We start from the raw sequence: 25,037 nt of genomic DNA, 5'->3' as shown, positions 1-25,037 counted from the left end.
CTAGTGCACACAAATTATTTTGCGCCTACTACTGAGTAAATAGCGTTTTTTTTAATAAAAAGTAAATTATAATCATGAATTATTTTTTTCTGTAATTTATAACAATATAGAAATTTTCAAATTTAACCCTTATCGGACGCTAGCTACCGCAGCGTATTGTTGTCACGTCAGAGGTGACTTACGACCGTTAAGGGTTAATTTACTTGATGTCATATAAAAATCACTGCTTTCGTATTAGATTGATATATTAGATTAATATATGTATATTCGTGAATCGCTAGTAGTGTGTGTGGCTATATGCTATCCGATTTCAATCCGAGTTCAATTTACGGATGTTCGTTTAAAAAACGGCGTTAATTATACATTTATTTAACAAATTTCTCTTTTCTGAAGCATCATACAAATAATTCACAACATTTTAATTCATTTTTCATTAAGGAATATTGCGTGTCTTTAGTTCTCTTCGATTTAAGTTTAGTTCTATATCATATATCGTATAGGAGTGTCATTTATATGCTATTGACATTATAGATCCTAATTCAAATCATCCTAGATCAAAATTAAAGAGAAAAAGAGGTAGCATGTCGGCTTAAGTGATAGATTGTTAGCATGTACTGTTGTACTAAAAAGATCTGGAAAATCATGTAGAGTAATATATAAGCAATTTATAAATTACTTATCATTTGTGTATGTATGTGTATGAGATGTATTATTTTTACATATTGCTTGTCCTTTTTATATTTTTTCTGTAGGATTCATTCTAAATAATTGTATGATGTAACGCACACATTAAACAAATATTTATGTTTTATTACTTAAGTATTTAAAATTATAATAATATATTTCTATAATATATTTATAATAAAATATTTTTGAAACATTATATGTATTGTCACGTCCAGCGACCCCTAGATCTAGTAGAAATTTTTCTTTTCTCACTATCTTTCATCCAATAGGCTACAAGCACAGACCAACATGAAACTAAGAGAGACACACTTATACGTATACCTATAATAATATATTTATACCTATAATAAGATGCGAATCTGAGAAAGAGAGACATATATGAATCATCTATACGAGCGAGATAGACTTATACGTAACACTTGAGAAAAACAAGGATCGATATAAGGAAGTCCTTTTAAACATACGTTTTTTTATTATACAAACTATAATATAAAAATAATGTAAAATGTGTCTAAAAAGATTAAAGAGAATCTATTTATGTAAAAATCATGATAAATAACCAATATTTTAAATAATCAATTATTGTAAATCTTTGGAAAAGTCATTTATTGTAATTTATTATAACTACTGTAATGTATGTAGGACACGACCTTGCAAGCGATGCATTCAGAGAATCAGTTAATACGTATTCCTAGAAAACTTTTTCTTGAAGACCACCCAAGGAGTTCGCAAAAAAAATCCCTTTCATAGAATAAACCAAGGAATTTGTTCTTAAAACTCTGTCATAAATGAAGCGTGGCACAGTAGATAGCGCACTAGTCTACAAAGCCAAAGGTCCCGGGTTCGATTCCCGATAGAACCGAAAAATTGTATACGCTCGCTCCTCTCTCGGAAGGCACTGGCAAACCACCGAGAAATCTTGCCAAGAGAATCTCTCTATTTTTCAGACGTTCGGAATCGGCATTAAACTGTAGGTCCCATATACGTGTGATAATCTGGTGCGCAACACAGGTATATGAAAGAGAGAGATCACTATGTTCGGACACGAACAAAAGGACTATGAAGAAGAATTAGAAAGCAATGGAGACATCTCAATCTTCAGAGAAGAATTATAAAATGCCATGCATATGCAGAAGTATTTGAATTACAGCAAAAACTTTTGAAAAACGAGAAAAACTGGGCATTTTTGTGCAAAATTTGCAAGAAAATTATTCATGCAAGTAAAACTTCAACTTCAAATTTAAGAAAACATTAATACATTAATACATTTTTATTAAAAAATATTTTTAATAAAATTTTATTTTTTTAATAATTATTTTTGGTACTTATGGGTTATTATATTCTTATCAAATTCAGTTGTTTATATAAGTGTTATTCTTAAAAACGTAGTCTCAAAAAATAAATATGAATTGAAAATTATAATGAATAATAATAAATAATAAATAATAAGCAAATAATAATCTGTTTAATGTTGATTTCGTAAAGACTTGTATACTCAAATCTTTTTTTTATTTAAATTAATGAATCGGAACTGTACAAATTATATACAAATTATATACAAATTATATACAAATTATATACAATATAAATATGGATATAGTCCATAAATTTCTTATGTTAAAATAAAATTAAAAGAATAATTTATTTCATAAAAAATTTTTACATAAAAATTAATATTAAATAAATAGTTAAATAAATAAATATTAAATAAATTATAATATTGTAACGACACCACAGTGCCGTACTAATTAAACGGCCGGGCCGACCAACCGTCCGGGCACTTTCGGCGCCTTTGGGCGCTCCCCAAGCGTTTCCGCCAGTGGGCGATCCCACTCCGACCAACCGCCCCACTTCGCTGCCACGGAGCGCGAGTGGGGATCCCGGCGAGCGGTATATAAGTCGGCCGGAGCGATACTTCGCTACCTTTTCCCAGCCGGCCTCTGACTGACTCCTAGCCTCCAGGTACAACCGAGGACCTCCTGAACCGCTTCCCAGTGAGCAATCTTGACCGTTCCTGTCGACGGTGACGGGCGCAACCTCTCCGCAAGCAGGTTATCACCGGCGTTCGACGCTCCCGACCGTTCCTGCCGACGGAGACGGGCGCTACCTCTCCGCAGCTAGGTTATCACCGGCGTTCGACCGACGGAGACGGGCACAACCTCTCCGCTGCCAGGGCATCACCGGCATGCGATAGCATTAAGCCTTAGCTAGTAGATCCGCGTGCATCATCTGTTAGTTTGTAAGATATTCTGTTAAGCTAAGTCTTAGTTATAAGTTCTACTCATTTGTTAACAAGTTTTGAATAAACGCTGATTAAACCACAGTACAGGTTTCGCAAGTTTGGCTCTCCCTCCTACTCCCGGATCCTGGGAACCGGCGAGCCAGTCCGTGGCGTTCGGGACAGGCGAATCGTTACAATATTATTATAAATTATAATAAAATTAAATAATTAGAAAATTATATTTTTAATTTTTAATTTTGAACTTTTTATTTTTTTAAATTTTAATTTTAAACTTTTAAGAAACAATACATAATTATATGACATTCAACCTTGAATAAAAAATGTACAAAAAAGTAGGTATCAAAAGTATGACAGCTTGATTACATTAACGGTTTTTTCAATTTAGAAATTGTCTAAATTACAATTTGTTTTATTTTTTTAAATTTATAGACTGAGAAAAATATGCAAAATTCTCTTTTTTAATGGAAACAAATGTTAACACAATATTAGCTTTACAAATTTTAACTTTTCTTATGAGATTTTTCGTAAATGCTTTTTACTTTTCAAAGAAATTTCTATTATGTTATTATTTCTGTACTTATTATGAAATTATTTTATATACATGTTTCAAATATCAAGACTATTATATTGATATGTTATTTCTATCTTTCTCTCCTTTTCTCTTTCTTTCTCCTTTTATTGTGTATATATATAAAATTAATAGATAAAATAAAATTAATAGGCAAAACGTTCACATCTATTGGAAAACATAGATAAGGCAAAACTGAAATTATCAAATAAACGTCCAAGTGAAGATCCTCAGAATAATATTACAAACAAATGTCAAATATTGGAGAGATGGGACTCGGGGAGCACAGCAGTTACTCAAAAAACATTAGATAAAGCGATACTACGCTTTATTATTGAAGATATTCAACCTCTTTCCATTGTAGACAGTCCAGCATTCATTAATTTGCTTAGAATTGGACTTCCTTTACATATTCGTATAAGATTCTTTACATAAGATCCTTTACATATGTGTAGAAAAACATTAAGAGACAAAGTTTGTGAAACATACCATAAAATGAAAGCTACTCTGGAAAAAAAATTGACAGAAATTGAACTAATTGCGACAACAACAGATTTGTGGAGCAAAGCAAAAAGGTTAGTAATATTATTTTATATTTTTATATTTTATCTCTATATATAAAAATGAATGTTTGTTTGTTTGTGTCTTATAGGAAGCCACAGTTTAGCTCTAATCATATAGGTTGTTTCGGATGAAATGATCTATGAACTCCTGGGAAGGTTTTAGTCAACATTCCGTAATGATACGTGAAGCAGTGTTTCGTTGCGATGCGTTTTTTATCATTTTTTGAATGAGATTGCATACTTTCGGGATTGTATATCCAAGAGCACTTCAATGAAAAAAAATGAGCACAGAATTGTTATAACGAGTTCTCTTTAAATTCGATTTTTGTAGGCGTAGCAGCGCGCGCAGGGTACAGCTAGTATTTTATATTTTTATATTTTCGTTGAATTGTATTTTTATATTTTATAAATTAAAATCTAAATTTGTGTAGGAGTTATTTAGGAATAACTATTCATTGGGTGAATCCTGTAACTTTCGAAAGAGAGTCGGCTGCATTGGCTTGCCGTAGAATAAAAGGCAAACATACATACGATGTTTTAGCTCGAGCAATTAATTCAGTCTTCCTCGAATATCATATCCAAAATAAAGTGTGTTGTAACCGACAATGTGTGCAATTACCGACAATAGAACCAATTTTGTTAAAGCTTTTCGGTAAGAGTTTGTTTTAAGAAAAATATATTTAGTATATTATTTAAATTTTTTTACATGTGCAAACGAATACAGTATTTTTTCGCTCACATACATTTCTTTTTATCATGTAATACAAATAATTATATAATAATAATTATCTGTGCAAATGATATACAATATAAATATGGATATAATAATTTGTATTATATATATATATATATATATATATATATATATATATATGACTCATTCCACGTCAACCGGAACAGTCCTATAGCCAAAATTTGCTTTGCTCGACAAGAGTGTGTGAGGTCTCAAAAAATTCGTATTGATGTATACTTTCAAAAACAACGTGACCTTTTGAAAAATCCAACATGGCTGATTCAATATGGCGCCTGGAAGTTGTGGATGAGATGGAATACTGAATAAAATCATCAACAATAATTTCAAAAGCCCTTTAATTCATCTCTAAAATGTTTATAGTACTGTTTTGGGGGTCGTTGATTACGAATCTGACGTTAGAATTTCAAAATTCAAAATGGCGGACACAATATAGCGGTCATCCACCAGGCCAAACACGTCTTATAGCCGGAAAACGGTTGCAATTGATTTTAGAGTATCGGTAAGAGGATATTTGTAGTTGCTTATTGCAAATCTGACATCAGAATTTTGGGAATATAAAATTACGGACCGAATATGGCGGCCATCTATCTGGTCTGACCTAGGTCTAAAATTTACATAGCGTAAATATTTACTTTTCTAACAGTGTGTTCGGAATAGTTAGAAGACATTAACATCGGATGCTGTGAATTGTTTCTTCTACAGTTATTTTTAGACTACTTTAAGTACATTTAGATAGAGTTTGTACTTTTTCTCTATTCATTTTTTTCGGTTTATTTGGGAGCATTTACATTAGATGAGTTTTTGTTTTTCCAGCTGCGTTTTTCGGGATAGTTGGAGGTCGTTCACATTGGGTGCTGTAATTGCTTTTTTAACGGTCCTCTGTGGGATAGTTGACGAACATTTACATTGATTGGGTGAATTATTCCTTTTTCTGTCATTTCCGAGATAGTGAAAGTGCATATGCATTGGGTAGGTAATCATTGCATAAGCACATTACGTGATATTTGGAGAATACTAATGCAGTCAGAAAGTTCAAACAGTAAGCTACGTATAGATAGATGCGTCAATCCATTTGGCATTGATGGACATAAGGGACGAGATTTGCGAAATCCGTCAAAATCAATGCTAGAAAAGTTTCCGAACTTGAACACGCATTCAAAAATATGTAAGCAATGTCGTATTAAATTTTATAAATGTAATAAGTCATCTATGAATGCTAGTCAAGATAGGACAATCGAGACCATTTCTGAAGAAAATGTTATGTCGGATGAAGATTTAGATGTTTCTCCACCGAAAAAATCACATCTTTCTAGGGAATGCCAATTAGAAGAATTATTACGCGGACTAAAAAATAAATATAATAGCTTAGCTGTTAATTATCCTCTCCGTGTGAGTATTCTTACAATAGCTCCTGATTGTTGGTCTCTTCGCGAGATTGCCAAATTTATTGGCACTTCCATACGAATGGCTAAAAAAGCCAGAGACTTAAAAAAAGCCAAAGGTATTTTAACATCGCCTGTTTCTAAATTAGGAAAAAAATTACCATCTTGTACAGTCGACAAGGTAATAAAGTTTTACGAAAATGATATAAACAGCCGAATAATGCCAAGTACAAAAGATGTTGTTAATATTGTAGTGGATGAAGAGAAGAAGAAAGTGCAAAAACGCTTACTACTTAGTGATATAAGCTATTTACATTCACAATTTAAGAAAATTAATCCGGAATGTTCAATAAGTTTGAGTAAGTTTGCAGAACTTAGACCAAAATGATGTGTGCTTGCTGGAGCAAAGGGGACACATAGCGTGTGTGTATGCACAATTCATGAAAATTTCAAGGCAATGCTAGATGCTTGTAATTTGCAAAGACTCACTGATAATTCAGAATATCCAATAAAAAGTTACAAAGATTGCTTTCAATTTGTAATATGTGAAGACTCACGTGCTGAGTGCTACTTCCGTCAGTGCAAAAAATGTCCGGATTTCAAACGCTTTTCATCTTTTGTTACCGATATTTTTGAGAATAATAATATTGAAGAAATAATTTATAGTACATGGCAATCAACTGATCGATGTACATTGAAAAAAGAATGTCTTGACGTTGAAAATTTCGTAGATAAGCTTTGTGAACATTTGGAAAAATTGTTACCTCATCATTATATTGCTAATAATCAGGCAACTTACATTTCAGAGCGAAAAGATAACTTAAAAAAAGATGAAGTGTTAGTTCACTGTGACTTTTCTGAAAACTATGCTTACATAACACATATGCAGCCCAAGCTTTTCACTTCAACAATAATCAGTGTACAGTACATCCAGCAATTTTTTATTATAGATCTAAAGAAGGCATTAAACACCAAAGTTTTATAGTACTATCAGATTCTACTGCACATGATACTGCTGCTGTTTACGTTCTACAACAGTTATTGATACCTGAAATAAAAAATATAGTTCCAAAAGTAAAGAAAATTATTTATGTGACTGACGGTGCCAAGCAGCATTATAAGAATCGCTTTCAAATATGCAATTTGATACATCACAAAGAAGATTTCGGTATTAGTGCAGAATAGCATATGCATGCAACAGTTCACGGCAAAGGGGCTTGTGATGGTCTAGGTGCGACTTTTAAACGTGAAGCTACACGCGCGAGTCTGCAAGCAAAAGCCACTGAAGCACTGTTATCATCGCAAGATCTTTTCATGTGGGCTAAAAAAAATTTAACACCATGAAAATAATGTATTACAGCGCAGTACTTCATGAACAAACTAAAAGGCACCTTAATAAAAGATTTTTGAATGCTCCTCCTGTTAAAAATATTCAAAATGGATACGCCTTCATTGTGGAGGTAATAAAACTTTGAAAGTTATGAGATACTCAGGAGCTAAAACAGTTTTAAGTACTATGCAATACTAATTAAAAAATATTTAAGTCTATAAAATGTAAGATATGTATTCTAATATTGAAAGAAAAGTTTTTAATTTGAATAAGAACAAATAAAAAAATAGAAAAAATAGAAAAAAATAGAAAAAATTGTACATGAAGACAGTCTCAACCCTGTTTAACGCAGAGAGCTTCTTTTAAATTCAAAGAACTATGATTAGATGGTCTTAATTGCTAATAATACTCATTGAGCACTTTACAATTAAGCTATTGCATACACTACATGATTATACATAATGAATATAGCTCCCGAAATGAAATTCATATTTTAATAGTTCAGTTAATCCTAAGAGACTTCAAAAAAAAGTTCAAAGCAGAAATTTACAAAAATTATAAATGTTTTGCTATCATGAGATTAATCATGCACATCTGTTATATGGTCACCATACTGGATTAGCCATTTTAGATTCTGAAATCTTGATATCAGATTTGTATTCAGCGACCAAGAAAACCCCCTTATCGATACTCTGAAATCAATTGCAACTGTTTTCCGGCTATAAGACGTGTTTGGCCTGGTGGATGACCGCCATATTGTGCCCGCCATTTTGAATTTTGAATTTCTAACGTCAGATTCGTAGTCAGCGACCACGAAAACCCCCTTTCTGATACTCTAAAATCAATTGCAACCGTTTTCCGGCTATAAGACGTGTTTGGCCTGGTGGATGACCGCTATATTGTGTCCGCCATTTTGAATTTTGAAATTCTAACGTCAGATTCGTAATCAGCGACCCCCAAAACAGTACTATAAACATTTTAGAGATGAATTAAAGGGCTTTTAAAATTATTGTTGATGATTTTATTCAGTATTCCATCTCATCCACAACTTCCAGGCGCCATATTGAATCAGCCATGTTGGATTTTTCAAAAGGCCACGTTGCTTTTGAAAGTATACATCAATACGAATTTTTTGAGACCTCACACACTCTTGTCGAGCAAAGCAAATTTTGGCTACAGGACTGTTCCGGTTGACGTGGAATGAGTCATATATATATATATAATATAAATAATATTTTTTAGGAATTTTGAAAAAGATGAAGATGAAACATCTAATGCTGTAGAATTTCACGATATAAATAATCTCTTAATTACAAACGATATAGAAGACACGGATGCAGAAAATTCGCTTACCCTTCCGCCACATCATAGATGTGCTAGTCACACTTTAAACCTAGTCGCGGTAAAAGATTCCGAGAAAGCTATAGATAGTGATATTTTGTACAAAAAACTATATAGATTGACATTTGCCAAATTAACCAAATTATGGAATAAGCATAATCAATCTACACAAATATCTGACAAAATAAAGGAAACTTGTGGCGTCTATTTGAAAACTCCCGTTATTACCAGGTAAAAGATTTCTTGTATTAGGTAGTAAATATGAAATTTATTTGATCTTAGATTTCATGATAGCATAACAATTTTAGTATCTAGAAAGTATATTTGTAATATTTATATACAAGTCACTTGGTGACTTATATATAAATATCTCAGATATTATTCTCTCGACATAATAATAAAAAGCATTGACAACTGTCAGCAATCCTATAATCAAATAAGTTGCATATTTATTATTTTTCAATATTAATCACGTTAATCAAAATATTCACTTTCATTTCTCATTATATATTCATTCAACTCTGTATATAAGTATATATATAATAAGTATTTTTTTTATAAATAATTTATTAAATAATTATTAAATAATTTTATTAAGTAATAATTTTCTATATTTTTTTCATCTTTTTCTATTAACCTCTTCTCTACTTATGATTCTGTATTGCAATTAGTAACACTTTTAAAAAATGATTCCGAAAAAAATTAATCAATGCCTCGATTATTGTAATTTGCAAAGACTGACAGAAAATGAAATTAAATTCCTAGAAGAATACTGTCAGGCATACCTCTAAATAAATTACAATATGTATTAATATGTAATTGTAATATATATATATATATATATATATATATATATATATATATATATGTAGAGGTCGTAATATGTATATGTTTAATAAAATGTATCTTTTCCTTATTTTGTTTGATTATTGTAATTTGCAAAGACTGACAGAAAATGAAATTAAATTCCTAGAAGAATACTGTCAGGCATACCTCTAAATAAATTACAATATGTATTAATATGTAATTGTAATATATATATATATATATATATATATATATATATATATATACAGGGTGATTCTGAACAGACGTTTGTCTTTAAAAAGATAAATTGTCGAGTCTATTCTAAGACGATTTTCCCTTTACCAAAATTGTCTACGAGGCTTAGTTTTTAAATTATTAAATAAAATAGTTCGCGAATTACGGAACGAGTACAAGAGGTAGACAGGGACGGCGCAACTCACTGTCCGATACAGGCGATCATGTGGGGCGCGCGACGCGATCAGCTGATTGCTGCACACGATGAGTGTAACAATCAGTGTGTGTGTGTGTGTGTGTGTGTGTGTGTGTGGGGTGTATTTATGCACGCGTATCCACACATACACCGTACTCTCTCTCTTTCTCTCTCTCTCTCTTTCTCCCTCTTTCTCTCTCACTCTCTCACTCACTCACTCACTCACTTATTCTTACCTTAATAATGAGATTCTTCATACTGCTGATAAATAGCAGTGCCCAGTGTGTTGCACGATAATAATCGTCGTCGACGAGACGTCGTTTCTTCAACACGCAGTCTGACACAAATAAGCGAAGTTTTTTCTTTCATCACTTTCGACACTTTTACAAATTTATTCGCGCACTTAATCACTCACGATTGATAAAAGGAGGAATTTACCAACGGTTACGGTACGAATTTAATAAACGGTTAACGCATTTAATTATTAATTACACACTCGATTAAAGAAACGCGTTAACAGAACGCGATACTCGATGCAAAGCGCGCGACGCGACGACCGACGACAAGCAGGTCAGGTTAGTACTAGCGCCTCTAGCGCTGCCAAACATAAACGTGTAGCATTACGCGCTAGTACTAACCTGACCTGCTTGTCGTCGGTCGTCGCGTCGCGCGCTTTGCATCAAGTATCGCGTTCTGTTAACGCGTTTCTTTAATCGAGTGTGTAATTAATAATTAAATGCGTTAACCGTTTATTAAATTCGTACCGTAACCGTTGGTAAATTCCTCCTTTTATCAATCGTGAGTGATTAAGTGCGCGAGTAAATTTGTAAAAGTGTCGAAAGTGATGAAAGAAAAAACTTCGCTTATTTGTGTCAGACTGCGTGTTGAAGAAACGACGTCTCGTCGACGACGATTATTATCGTGCAACACACTGGGCACTGCTATTTATCAGCAGTATGAAGAATCTCATTATTAAGGTAAGAATAAGTGAGTGAGTGAGTGAGTGAGAGAGTGAGAGAAAGAGGGAGAAAGAGAGAGAGAGAGAGAAAGAGAGAGAGTACGGTGCATGTGTGGATACGCGTGCATAAATACACCCCACACACACACACACACACACACACTGATTGTTACACTCATCGTGTGCAGCAATCAGCTGATCGCGTCGCGCGCCCCACATGATCGCCTGTATCGGACGTTGAGTTGCGCCGTCCCTGTCTACCTCTTGTACTCGTTCCGTAATTCGCGAACTATTTTATTTAATAATTTAAAAACTAAGCCTCGTAGACAATTTTGGTAAAGGGAAAATCGTCTTAGAATAGACTCGACAATTTATCTTTTTAAAGACAAACGTCTGTTCAGAATCACCCTGTATATATATATATATATATATATATATATATATATATATATATATGTAGAGGTCGTAATATGTATATGTTTAATAAAATGTATCTTTTCCTTATTTTGTTTGATTTAGGTAATGAAACCTTTAGCGCAAGCCTTAGATATATTGCAAAGCGAGACAGGAATGTACATGGGATACTTATTACCGGTCTTGAAAACTTTAAAAGAAAAATTAGAAAAATTCAATAAAAATGGATTTACATATTGCCAATCACTAATCGCAGCTATACAACAAGGTTTAAATAAAAGGTAATTTGCTAAAATTAATTTGTTATTTTTTTAATAAAGAATATTTATTCATTGATTCTGAACATATATAATTCTAGATTTTCCGCATTATTTGAAAAAGTAGAGCTTATTATTGCAAGTTGTTTGCATCCTAAATTCAAATTAAATTGGATAAATGGAGAAGAAAGGAAACTCGCTAAAAATTATTTAGAAGATTTATTAGGAATCCGTTCTACTGAGAGTTCCCCTAATCTTAGTGAGAAACTCGACGATCGCGATGACTTCTTTGCTTTTGATCAGCAAGTAAAAAAAGTTGAATCCACACAAGAAGAATTGTATCGATTTTTAAAATCGGATAACTGCAGTATTAATATATATATATATATGTTAAATGATTACACTGCAATTAAAAAACTTTTTATTAAATATAATACGGCACTTCCGAGTAGTGCATCCGTTGAACGAATATTTAGTGTTGGTGGTTCCGTAATAACACCACAAAGAGGACATCTTCACGATGACATAATTGAATACCAAATCCTTTTGAAAATAAATAAAAATTTTTATTAATCAAAATTTTAAACATTAAATCATTTAACATACTAATACTTAGTATTTCATGTATTAATCATCATGATATGTTTCTTATTATTTCATGTATCTTATAATATAAATATTAAGAAAAAATATAGTAATAAATATTATTCGATGTATATATACATATATATATATATAATAAAAAATATAGTAAAAATATAGTAAAAAAGTAAAGATTAATTATATATATCTACACATATTGTTTACCTTAAAATAATAATATTATAAGAGCGAGATGCAATAAAATTATATTTTTTTATAAATTTTTTTTTACGTTAAATAAAAGTTTTTGTTTATATTTAACTATTTTTGAATTAAAATAAAATGTACTTTTCTTCCTTTAAAGTGAATGTCATTCTAAAATTCTCTATAATTTGCAAGAATTAAATTAATACCTTATAAGATTGTCATTAAATTTTTATTACTGCGTGCAGATTTGATATTTTTATTTTCATTGGAAAAAAGTAACTGCAAAGTAACGACTCGTTACTTTTTGAGTAACTGTAACTGTAACGCGTTACTTTTCAGAATTAGTAACTTGTAACTGTAACTAGTTACATTTTTTAGTAAAAAAACTGTAACTGTAACTAAATACTTTTATAAAGTAACTTTCCCAACTCTGATATATATATATTCATATACGGGGTGTTCTAAAAAGGTATGTCAAAAATTTAAGGAGATATTCCTCACACCTGAAGGATAAGAAAAGTTATATGGACATAGGTGCGGAAATGCTTATTTCAGGAGTTATGTTGAAAATACTGTTAGTTGTATTACTTACACAAGGAAAAATTTAGGATTAATTATTGTAGACGACAATCGTTTAATTAGGCTTATTTACATTTGGTTTTAATGTAACCTTGAGTATGTTACAATAAATGTTGAAAATGTTCACCATTTTCCTGAATACAAGCAGTGACACGTCGACGCATCGATTCACGGATACGTTAAAAAATGCCACCAGTGCGTGATATTCAAGATCTTCGTGACCCTATCACTGCAGGTTGCGAGACAATCCGCTGTACGTCAGGCATTTTTGAACGCGTCCGTGAATCGATGCGTCGACGTGTCACTGCTTGTATTTAGTAAAATGGTGAAGAATTTCAACATTTATTGTAACATACTCAAGGTCACATTAAAACCAAATGTAAATAAGCCTAATTAAACGATTGTCGTCTACAATAATTAATCCTAAATTTTTCCTTGTGTAAGTAATACAGCTAACAGTATTTTCAACATAACTCCTGAAATAAGCATTTCCGCACCTATGTCCATATAGCATTTTTTCATCCTTCAGGTGTGAGGAATATCTCCTTAAATTTTTGACATACCTTTTTAGAACACCCTGTATATCATTTATACAGGGTGTCCCACTTAACTTGAGACATCGAAGCAATTCGAAATCATGTCGGTTTCGGTGAGAATGTTTTAAACAAAAGTTATATGGTTTTAAGGGGGCCATAAGATGGTGTCATTGGTTTTACCTTGAAAAGTCATTTGAAGGTCACGTGAAGGTCCTCCAACTTTTTAAATGGGACACCCTAAATACTTTTGCATATTCTTAGAACTTCCCTCGAGAGCTTTCCAAAACACTATAATAAAGTATTTCTTCATTGAGTACTTTTCGAGTTATGAGGCTTGAAATAATTTTTTAATTTTATATAAACCATAAAATATCTAGTAAAATATTCATTTTTCGATTATCTTATCTCAACACTTTTATGTTCAAAATAATGAGAGGAATCAATTGGAGTAAAGAAAACATACAGTTGTTTTTAAGAAAAAATATGGAATTGTTAATTGCAAATTACATATTTTTTCTTCAAAACAACTATGTGTTTTTTTTACACCAATTGATTCCTCTCATTATTTTGTACATAAAAGTGTTAAGGTAAGGTAATCGAAAAATGAATATTTCACTAGATATTTTATGGTTTATGTAAAATTAAGAAATTATTTCAAGCCTCATAACTCGAAAAGTACTCAATGAAGAAATACTTTATTATAGTGTTTTGGAAAGCTCTCGAGGAAAGCTATAAGAATATGCAAAAGTATATAGGACGTCCCATTTAAAAAGTTGGAGGTGACCTTCACGTGACCTTTAAACGACTTTTTAAGGTAAAACCAATGACACCATCTTATGGCCCCCTTAAAACCATACAACTTTTGTTTAAAACATTCTCACCGAAACCGCTATGGTTTCGAATTACTTCGATGTCTCAAGTTAAATGGGACATTCTGTATATTAGATTTATATATATCATTTATATTCAGATCATATTATATATTGCTTGCCATTTTCTCGATAACGATTCTCTCTCTCTCTCTCTCTCTCTCTCATTGTAAATTATCTAAATTATTTAAGCTTTTAAGTTATATTAGTATAACATATATATAAAATATTCTGGATTATCTTATTTTAATATACTTAAAATATCTATAATAAAATACTCTCGTATTAATTAATACTTTTATATAGATAGTAATATTTCATAAACTGCTTCACAATAATATATTATTAAAATATTTTGTACATAAAGGGTTCCATAATGAATGAATTGTTTAATAAATAATCAATTTTAATCAATAAATTAAAATACTTCTATAATTTAATATTCTGCGCGTGTGTATTTTATATCACATAAAATATTTCGGCAACCATGGATGTAATAAATACCTGGATGGAGCACAAAGCTGCGGGGTAGAAGCACAAAGGGTGAGGGGAATGAAATGTCTAATGAAACGGAGGCATTTAAGATGGCGGCGGCGGATAATGTCACGGAGTGCGATTTATTTAACGTCTTGGAACGAAGAAAGCTTTCTCACTCGAAAAAAATAAATAAAATTTATATATATGTATGTATTTGTATTTATATATTTATATGTATTACATATATTATATATACATATATTGTAATACATTATTTGTATTTAGATTTGTACTTATATATATATATAATATTTGTATTCTAATTTGTTTAATTATATTATAGTTAATTGTATTCTAATTTGTTGTATTATATTATATTTAATTTGTATTTATATTATATATTTAATACTAAATAATAAATGTGGAAAATAAAAAATTATAATTGAATGGAATAAAATATTTATTACATACTCTCTTATAATTTATATAAACTCTCTTATAATTTATATAATTTATTAAAAATATGATAAAAAATAACAATAAACTTTGAAAAAGTTTTTTAATGCATTGTCTGATCAATAGATCACATCACGCAAAATGCAGCTTGGCTCCGTAAAGACTGCATTTGCGCATATAATGTGATTAATCAGACAATATATTAAAAAAAACTAATCCTTTATTATTGCCCCTTAAACAATACTATTTTGTTAAATTGTTGCCGTATACTTACATTGCTTTCGATTGCACTACGCCCTATAAAGTAAAGTCTAATGTGAATATATTTAGAAGCGACCGCTCTTATTAGATGAACCGCATGATTTTGTAACGGAGTTTGATCGCAGGAATGCTGTTCCAAACTAAGAAATACATTATTGTTTCCAATAAAACGATGTAATACTTGATGTAAAAGATAAGCTTCAGTCATTTGTTTTAATAAACGCTTGCCGCCACTTTCGCGTAAAGCGAATAACAGTTTCTGCTATTTTACAAATAGCAATTACATCATGCGAAGGGAGCGTCAATTCTCCGCGATTCTTAATATTAATAAAAGAGCATTCCCGATGTGTTTCATTTCCACAGAGAGCCTTGACACAAGTGTCACAACGTATCATTTTTTTCAAATGGCGGACCACAAAACCAGCAATATAAGCAATTATTCGAGTAGAACATTGAGAAAGTTGAACGATATCTGGCAAAAATGGTAAGTCTAAATTATTATTATCTTCACAACTGCTATCCTCAAATAAACGTGATCTTGGAGTCGACTGATTAATAATAATTTCAGGAATTCGAAGAAACATGTAAAATTGCAATAGCATCCAAAGGAATGCAATTACCGGTTTTTATATCTGCAATCTCTGTGTGGATAAGAAGTTTTTTGTAAGCGGCTTTAAATTGCCGAACTGTTGGATTGTTGTTGCAACCTCCCTGAGCTCTTACGCAACCAAAAAACAATTCAATGTGATCTTGGCTAAATTTATAGCACGGTATGTATTTCAGAATGTCTTGACTAACAACTAAATCGTTGTAAATTTCTAATAAACTTTTGATACACATCATAAAACCGATCACTCCACATTTGTTTTTGGACTGAATTAACAATATACCATTTTTCGTTGTTCGCAATTGTGAAAGATAATTATAACCTTCGTTTAATTTGTTAATAATAATAGAGCTATTATTTTCATGCAACGGTTGTTTAAATCCACTTTGTTTCATATTCATTGAATTAAAGATATCAAAAAGATCGTTTATTAATCGTATAAATCGTGTTGTTGGTGTCGAATCTGCAAATTCGGGATATTTTAAATCATTTGCACAAAAGTCTATCGCATCAGCTACAGAAGTACTAAAGATTTGCGCCGCAAGTTTCACTTTCATTTTTAGTTTTTGGTAATTTACATGTTGTGTTCTTAACTTATTAGCTAAATGTAACCCTTCGTTTGATTGGATTTCATGAAGCTTCATGAAATATTCCCACCGGATCATATTACCTTTGTCATCAATTATTGATTTGTGATTTCCAAGACAATTACCTAATAGTTTAAGAGAATGACATGGATCAAGAAATACTGCTACTTTCTCTTGTGTCATTGGATGAGAAAAATAAGTCTGAAAAGACATAGTAGGCGTTAAATTGCATCCTAAAATATTGCACATTGTTAAATTAACGGGAGTTCCATCAAAAGTCATTGCTATTATATTTATATTATGCTCGTGCAAAGCTTTTAATGCTTGAATAACTAAATTGGATTTCTGTTCGGCATTCAATCCGTTTATCAAAAAATATCCTATGGGAATTGTCAAAGACTGATTTATTACATTTACTAAAAACACTAATGCTTCTTTAGCTATAGTGTCACCGCAATCAATATCAGGACCTAAGTCGACGTACCCCCTAAATTTTTGACCGTCATATTCGACATGTTGTCTTATGGCCATTTCGTCAAATATAAGAACGCCGAAAAGAGGATAATGGACTAGTTCCGCGCGTTGTTTGATCGACTGTAATGCTTCCTCATTAAAACCCGGCTCACCATTAATCGATTTATATCACCCACAAATTGTCTTAGGATGGGGCAAACACGTATTAAATTTTTTTCTGACAAATGCGTACGCTCGTGGCGAGTAAAAATGTAATGTTAAAGCAAACGATCTTAACTCGGGCTCGTATTGTTTACGCATTAGTGTTTTATGAATCTTACTACTTTGACGCAGTAACAATTGCTTATTAAACATACCTATGCCGTTTAAAATGTCCAGCTGTTGTGGATCAAGAAGATGTTTCTTCTTTAAAGATGCCAATACATCTTTCAAATTTGCAATGCACTTCACAAACTTTCGGTGTTTTTGCCGCAGAGATTTTATTTTCTTGTTATAATGCTTTCTTGTATTGATCAGTGCAATTCTCAATGTTTGTTTCCTTGGTGTATCTTCCGACAAACGTGGTGAAACAGCCGTTCCTTGATGTTTGACTTTGCGTGGTGTACTTGATTGGGAAACTGCATCAATCACTATACAGGGTGACCCATTTTAACTTAGGCAGCCAAATAACTCGAAAAATAAGCAAGATAGAGAAAAATGTTTTAGACAAAAGTTGTATGGTTTCGAGGGGGCCATAAGATGGTATCATTGGTTTGACCTTGAAGAGTCATTTGAAGGTCACGTGAAGGTCACTTCAATTTTTTTAAATGGAATACCCTATATATTTTTGTACATTCTTGTAGCTTATTTCGAGAGCTTTCCAAAACACTATAATTAAGTACCTTTCCGTTAAGTACTTTTTGAGTTATGATGCTTGAAATAATTTCTTAATTTTACATAAACCGTAAAATATCTTGTAAAATATTCATTTTTCGATTATCTTACCTTAATACTTTTACGTACAAAATAATGAGAGGAATCAATTGGTGTAAAGAAAACACATAGTTGTTTTGAAGAAAAAATATGTAATTTGCAATTAACAATTCCATATTTTTTCTTAAAAACAACTATGTGTTTTCTTTACACCAATTGATTCCTCTCATTATTTTGTACATAAAACTATTAAGGTAAGGTAATCGAAAAATGAATATTTTACAAGATATTTTACGGTTTATGTAAAATTAAGAAATTATTTCAAGCCTCATAACTCAAAAAGTACTTAACGAAAATGTGCTTAATTATAGTGTTTTGGAAAGCTCTCAAGATGAGCTACAAGAATGTACAAAAATATATAGGATGTTCCATTTAAAAAAATTGAAGTGACCTTCACGTGACCTTCAAATGACTCTTCAAGGTCAAACCAATGATACCATCTTATGGCCCCCTCGAAACCATACAACTTTTGTCTAAAACATTTTTCTCTATCTTGCTTATTTTTCGAGTTATTTGGCTGCCTAAGTTAAAATGGGTCACCCTGTATATAAAAATATACAATAATTTAATGAAATTAATTAAATATCTGCAACTATTTGTTTCAAGAAAATAGACTAATTATCTTAACAAAAGAGAATAATAACCTTCAGAAGTGCTAGAAGTACTAATAATAATACTATCTATCGTTACTGTTCCAGGAATGTCAGAATTATTTTGTACAGTTTCTATAAAGTGGCAATCAGAATTATTTTGTACAATTGTCTTGGGAACAATATTTTCTTGATTTTTTGTGTCCAGTACTTTCTGTTTTTTTTTAGGAGCTTCTATGTTACTTACACTTGCGTTTCCCTGTAAAAAATATACTTTCTTAAATATTATATAGTTGATTTTATATTTATAATTAAATTAATTCTTTATATTTTATATACAAATGGGATGACACCAGGCCGGATTCTAATATAATAATCATCTCTTCTGTCAAAGGCACTTTCTTCAAAATGTAGCGAGCACAATTTTGCATTTTCTGGTACATCTTCATTATTTAAACCCATCCTTTCTAGCCACTTTTTACGTTCTTCTGGGTTCTTACACGGAAAAAAAAATTGTTTCTACCACAGCTAATTATGGTTTGCTGAAACTATATTTGCTGCTATAGCTACCAAATTTGCTACTACATAACAAATATTTACTGCTATTGCTAATACGTCGATGCAGTAGCAAAATATCGTAGATAATCGCATGTCTGTTACAGTCATTTTATTTAGCAACATAAAGTTAACTGTCTTAGCTACTTAATATATCTACGGAAAAGAAAATTGTGTCTGTTATAGCTAATCATGTTTGCTGAAATTATATTTGCTACTAAATTTAGCTGTTTTTTGCTGCTATATAAAAAAAGTTAGCTGTCCTAGCTATCTGATATGTCTCTTCGTCGATGAGACGATCGTTTTTTGTTTTCAACGACGCGGTATATGACGCAACAGTAGTACATGCAGTATAACACGCAATACGTTAGACTCTGCTGCATATTATACGGACGTAATATTTTGTTAAACAGTTTCTTGTCTTTCGAAGCTTATTTCAAGAATATGTCGAACATAAGTGCGTGTAGTTTATTAACAAAATGGGGATTCTCTTCTGAAATAACAGCGAATTTTACAGGTAAGTACAGGTTAACTTATTTTCGACAAAAAAAGCAAGAGCAAGGACCTTAGTAGAATGATTGTAATTTCAAGACAATGATTTCATGCTCTTTGTGTAATGTTTTAATTGTGTTTGTTTTAAGTAAGGTATAATACTGTGTTCAGGTCTTCAACCTCATATAATAGAAATCAATCTGAAATCTCGGTCTGAGAAATGTGTAATAAAATTTCTGCTCTTCCATAAAAACTGCGAGTTGATTAGGTATATATTTCTTAAACCAAGATCTTGGATCGATTTTTGTTATCATGGACACAAGGCTTTAAATATGTATACGAAACAATATTTACAAGAAATAAATATATGTATGTAAATATTCAAAAATAACAATTTTAGTGTATGACTAATAATACTAATAATATATGAACATTTTATAAATATTGTCTTGAACATTGCAAATCATTCTGCTAAAACCTAATATATCTTTTCTCACGACAATCTATTCTCTTCTTTTACCAATTACAACATTTCACGCGTATTATCTTAATATATCTCATTAGAGTATAGTGTTATTTTGTAGTTTTATGTTTTTGTAATTATTAATTGCATAATATATTAGTTGCTGAAATTATTTAAAATTGTTTTACAATACTTTGCACAGTGTTAGAACTTTCTTTATAATATGTTTGTTTTAATTCCTATCTTGTTACTTGAGATAGTTAAGTTTTTCTCTCTTGTCGTTTGTAACTATTCATTACAAACAGTAAGAAACAAAATATTATATAATAAAATACATAAAATAGTCTTATTGATAACACAGGCCCACAAAAAAAAAAGTACCCTGTGCTGGCGATCTGACTAGGCTAGTCTTATGTATTTTGGCCCGCTAAATTCGAATCTGACGTCAGAATTGCTCCATCACGTCACAGTTTTTTTTAAATCTCAAAAGAGAAAGACGAAAATTTCGTAAAAATCGACATTCTAGGGTAGTACGCGCTTCTTGAGGGAAAAGTTACCGAAATCATATTTCCATGTATTTTCTGGCATTATAAATCCAAATCCGATTTGTCACACCAATCATACCATCGATTCCATTAACATTTGTCATGAAAAAGTAGCAATCTTCCGTATTCCATATTTGATTTTAGTTCATTCATAAATCTTATATTGGAAAGAATTAATCTTATATTCTCCAAGTCCAAATTTTGAGAAAAATTTTTTCGAAACTTACAGCTTCTAGCTGTTGAGTTCGTATAAGATGCAGAAATTTCTTTATATAGATCACAAACCTCTTTTCATGTCTTTAAAGCGCTAAAGGTACATGAAAAAAAGATTGTGCTATCTGGAAATAAAAACCTATCTTAATATCTTCGCATCTTGATAAATAGAATCTGTTTCCAGTAAATTTTAGGTGTTACAACCTGAAAAAATAAAAAAAAAATGAGCACAAAAAAAATTGAGCACAACGTTTATATTCTAGGTCGGATTTGGATTTATAATGTCTGAAAATACATTAAAATATGATTTTGGTAACTTTTTCTTTAAGAAGCGCAGTCTTATTACCCTAGAATGTCGATTTTTACGAAATTTTCGTCTATTTTTGAGATTAAAAAAAAACTGTGACGTGATGGAGCAATTCTGACGTCAGATTCGAATTCAGCGGGCCAAAATACATAAGACTAGCCTAGTCAGATCGCCAGCACAGGGTACTTTTTTTTTGTGGGCCTGTGTAATTTACTGTTTAATATTTAAATCTGATATATCTGATATATATGTATTTTTTATTTGCATTTTAGCTCAAGAAATTGAAATAGATCAATTTAATATTTTAACAGAAGAAGATCTGAAAAGTTTAAACCCAAGTATAGGACCTCGAAAAAAATTTCAAAGTATTGTAAAACAATATTTTTCAAATGAAAGTGTTACGTCCAGACCCTTAAAAGGTCGGGCCGTCTGGAAGGACGGAACCTACTTACCCGGTGACACACTTTTCGGGCGTGTGTATAGATCGAGTCGAGCGCACTGTCAGGGGCCTGGCACAGGTCAGTGACCAGAATGGTCCCTTTAACTCTGTGAGTGTCCTAGGCCGTTACGCTCGTCGGTCCCTTTTTGGTAAGAGAATCGAATCTCTTTTACTCGGGACGGGACCCTGTGCGATTTCGGACTTCAAGGAATGAGAACGGGTAGCAAAATTAAATGAAGATTTTATTATAAATTATCATTTATTCAATAATTAGTCGTTTGAGCGATATGAAGTATGTTTACATAAAGATCCTTACTAAAAATACAAAATATAGTTGAAAATTTTATATGTGTTGTTTTGTATGTGTGAGGGAATTTCCGCGGGTGTTACATTGGTTCGGAGGACGTCAGCCAGGAATAAAAGTGGTAAATCTAATCTTAAGTATTAACCCTGGCTGGAGATCATTACAATTTTGTTTCTTTTAATTTAAAATTTGCTATCTAAACAGGTATATTATAGGTGGGGAAGAAAAAGGGGAGAGGGGAGCACAAAAGGTCAAGGATTTTTAAATTGGATAGTGGACGGAGGGAATTTCTTCCACAGGGCTTGTATGGGAACTCCTAATGGAAGGTGGGAGCCAGGGAGATGCCAAGCAATTATAGCATCGGGAGGGGCAGTGGTAAGGTAGTGAAGGAACTCCTCGTGGTCAACAGGACCGGGGCCCATACGGAAAGTTCCTTCGGGAATGGGGAAGTCGATGAGGGGAAACTGTGATAGGAAATAACTTAGAGGGTGAGGAGGGAGAGGTTCAGGAGTTTCAGGGGTGTCAGGATGTTCCGACGGGGGGGGAATCGGGAGGGAAGTCGAAATCGGGGGAATCTTGTTCAAGGTCGGGAAGATCTCTCGCGAAATCTCCCAGAGCCTCGCTGAATTCAGAAAACTCCGAGGAGGTGGAAGGGGAAGGAGGGTCTGAGTCGAGGGTGATGACAGGTATGGGAGGGGGAACGAGGGGGTTCGGGAGAAGGCAAAGGAGAGGGTTCGAATACAAGGGTTGATGAAGCTGGGGAAGGAGAAAATTCTGGTGGGGTCGGGGTAGGAGATCTGGGGGGTGAACCAGACGACGGCGCGGGGCCTGGAACAGGTGTACCGGGGGAGGTCGAGGAATGCCCTGGGGACGAGATTGGAGAATAATTCGGAATACGGGTGAGGAAGAGGGGTTAGGTGTGTGTGTGTTAGTGTCGAGTTTATTACTTCTAACGGGCGCGTCAATATTATCTAAGGTATCGCCATTAATAGGTTTAGGTAAAGATTGAGCCTGTATCCGTCTGTTCAGCCGATTCCGCCACCGCAACGCTGCCCGCCGTTTACCGGTGGGAGGCACTAATAATAATTTTGACGCTGAATATCTTACTGATTTGATGTTAGATTAGCTATTATAAAATATATCACTGTTGTCATTGGGAAAAGATGGCTAAGCCTTAGGCAAAATGATAATTCGTTCCGAAAGATTTTACTCTTAAATTGGTCATACAAATAAAGAGATAGTTAAGCAATAAATAGAAGGGAAATGAAATGAATTAACGTGACTCGAAAATGGTTTCAAATAAAGGTTTGAAATTTAGGAGAAATTCGGATTAGGATTTGTTCGCGAATTGCCTTGCGGAGATTCCCGGCGAACGGGGAATTGTTCGCGAATCGCCTTGCGGAGATTCCCGGCGAACGAGGGATTTGTTCGCGAATCGCCTTGCGGAGATTCCCGGCGAACGGGGAATTGTTCGCGAATCGCCTTGCGGAGATTCCCGGCGAACGAGGAATTGTTCGCGAATCGCCTTGCGGAGATTCCCGGCGAACGAGGAATTGTTCGCGAATCGCCTTGCGGAGATTCCCGGCGAACGGGGAATTGTTCGCGAATCGCCTTGCGGAGATTCCCGGCGAACGAGGAATTGTTCGCGAATCGCCTTGCGGAGATTCCCGGCGAACGAGGGATTGTTCGCGAATCGCTTTGCGGAGATTCCCGGCGAACGAGGGATTGTTCGCGAATCGCTTTGCGGAGATTCCCGGCGAACGGGGAATTGTTCGCGAATCGCCTTGCGGAGATTCCCGGCGAACGGGGAATTATGATGGGTGGATTAGAAAGGGGAGTGGGACAAAGAAAAGTAAAAATGATTATTGACTAAAGAAAAACTTATTTCTCAAAGCTGGATGTAGAATATTTCTTTCGTTTACCTATCGGTCTAGGATCATTCCCAACGACAACCAGTTACAAAGTTAACACGAGAGGGGGAAGACAATAAAATTAAATTAGACTTACTAATTATAGCGAGCGTTGAAATATGTAAACAAAATTCAGCTCGGCCGGACTTGGAGGCGCAAGTGTCCAATTGCTGGCAGGTGATGAGGAAGGGCTCGGTTGATCCGCAGTGTACCTCATTCACTTCACTTAATTTATTGTGAGATTTAGCCGCACGTGAACAGTTTGTTTAGAGATCGCACTTTTAGAATATATATATATTCTTTGTTTTTATTGTATGTGAACTGGAGAAAAGTATAACCGGCGAGAGAATCTTTCTAGTAAGACTGTGAGTAAAGACTCTGAACTTGCACTGAAGAGCTGGCGTGATATTTTTTAAAGAATGAACTGTGTACTATGAACTGTGAACTGAAGTGTGTCCGCGTCTTCGGCTCGCGAGTTTTAAGGATTTTACTTCTCCTCCCTTCTGGATGGTGGGGAATCTTTTTAGGCGAATGAAATGATTTCTATTACTCGCTTCCTAAGGTCAAGGAGCTTGATTTTTTAAAAGGAGAGGGGTCTCTTAAGATTTTAATTGGTTAAGCCCTTTGGCTCGAGACTTAGCTCCATCCAGTAGAGAGTGGGAGTGAGCTGATTATCTTATCGCTTGATGATTTGGCGATTCGGAGAACGCTTGAGGGTGGCCTGTCGAACGAGCGCACGTGCACTATCAATTTCGAAAGGTTTTGTCTTACGTTTATTATTTGTCACTCTTCCGAGGACCAGATCTTTATTTTGAAAATTCTTTAGATAGAGAGGCTTGGAACATAAAGCCGTACCAATAGATACGGGACAGTTAGAAT

At 33.0% G+C, this 25,037-nt stretch overlaps 1 protein-coding gene and 1 pseudogene across 1 annotated transcript; one reads left to right on the top strand and one right to left on the bottom strand.

Annotated features, from left to right (window-relative positions):
* The first annotated feature begins 1,767 nt into the window (after positions 1-1,767).
* LOC145962227 (uncharacterized) lies at positions 1,768-12,306 on the top strand (annotated as a pseudogene).
* Positions 12,307-16,801: 4,495 nt separating this feature from the next.
* LOC145962226 (uncharacterized) lies at positions 16,802-19,392 on the bottom strand. Its single transcript, XM_083083193.1, has 4 exons — positions 19,270-19,392; positions 18,985-19,189; positions 17,725-17,997; positions 16,802-17,095 (listed from the first exon to the last, which is right to left on the bottom strand). The coding sequence occupies exons 1-4, from the start codon at positions 19,390-19,392 to the stop codon at positions 17,046-17,048; spliced, it is 651 nt and encodes a 216-aa protein (XP_082939319.1). The 3' UTR covers positions 16,802-17,045.
* Between the last annotated feature and the right edge of the window lie 5,645 nt (positions 19,393-25,037).

The sequence above is a fragment of the Camponotus vicinus genome, unplaced genomic scaffold, assembly GCF_025532165.1.
Source record: "Camponotus vicinus isolate PSW18456_S1 unplaced genomic scaffold, iyCamVici1.0 SCAF_11, whole genome shotgun sequence".
NCBI classification, from domain to species: Eukaryota; Metazoa; Arthropoda; class Insecta; order Hymenoptera; family Formicidae; genus Camponotus; species Camponotus vicinus.
Note: the sequence above shows the minus strand (reverse complement) of the source record. Positions and strands in the feature narration are given on the sequence as shown.

What these genes read in the sequence shown, in the direction of transcription:
- LOC145962226 (XM_083083193.1), bottom strand. Translation starts at nt 19,392, where the DNA reads ATGGGTTTAAATAATGAAGATGTACCAGAAAATGCAAAATTGTGCTCG. An exon ending in TACTTCTAGCACTTCTGAAG is followed by an intron (nt 17,998 to 18,984) that starts GTTATTATTCTC and finishes CACCCTGTATAG; the next exon opens with TGATTGATGCAGTTTCCCAA. An exon ending in GGACATTTTAAACGGCATAG is followed by an intron (nt 17,096 to 17,724) that starts GTATGTTTAATA and finishes ATGTCTTTTCAG; the next exon opens with ACTTATTTTTCTCATCCAAT.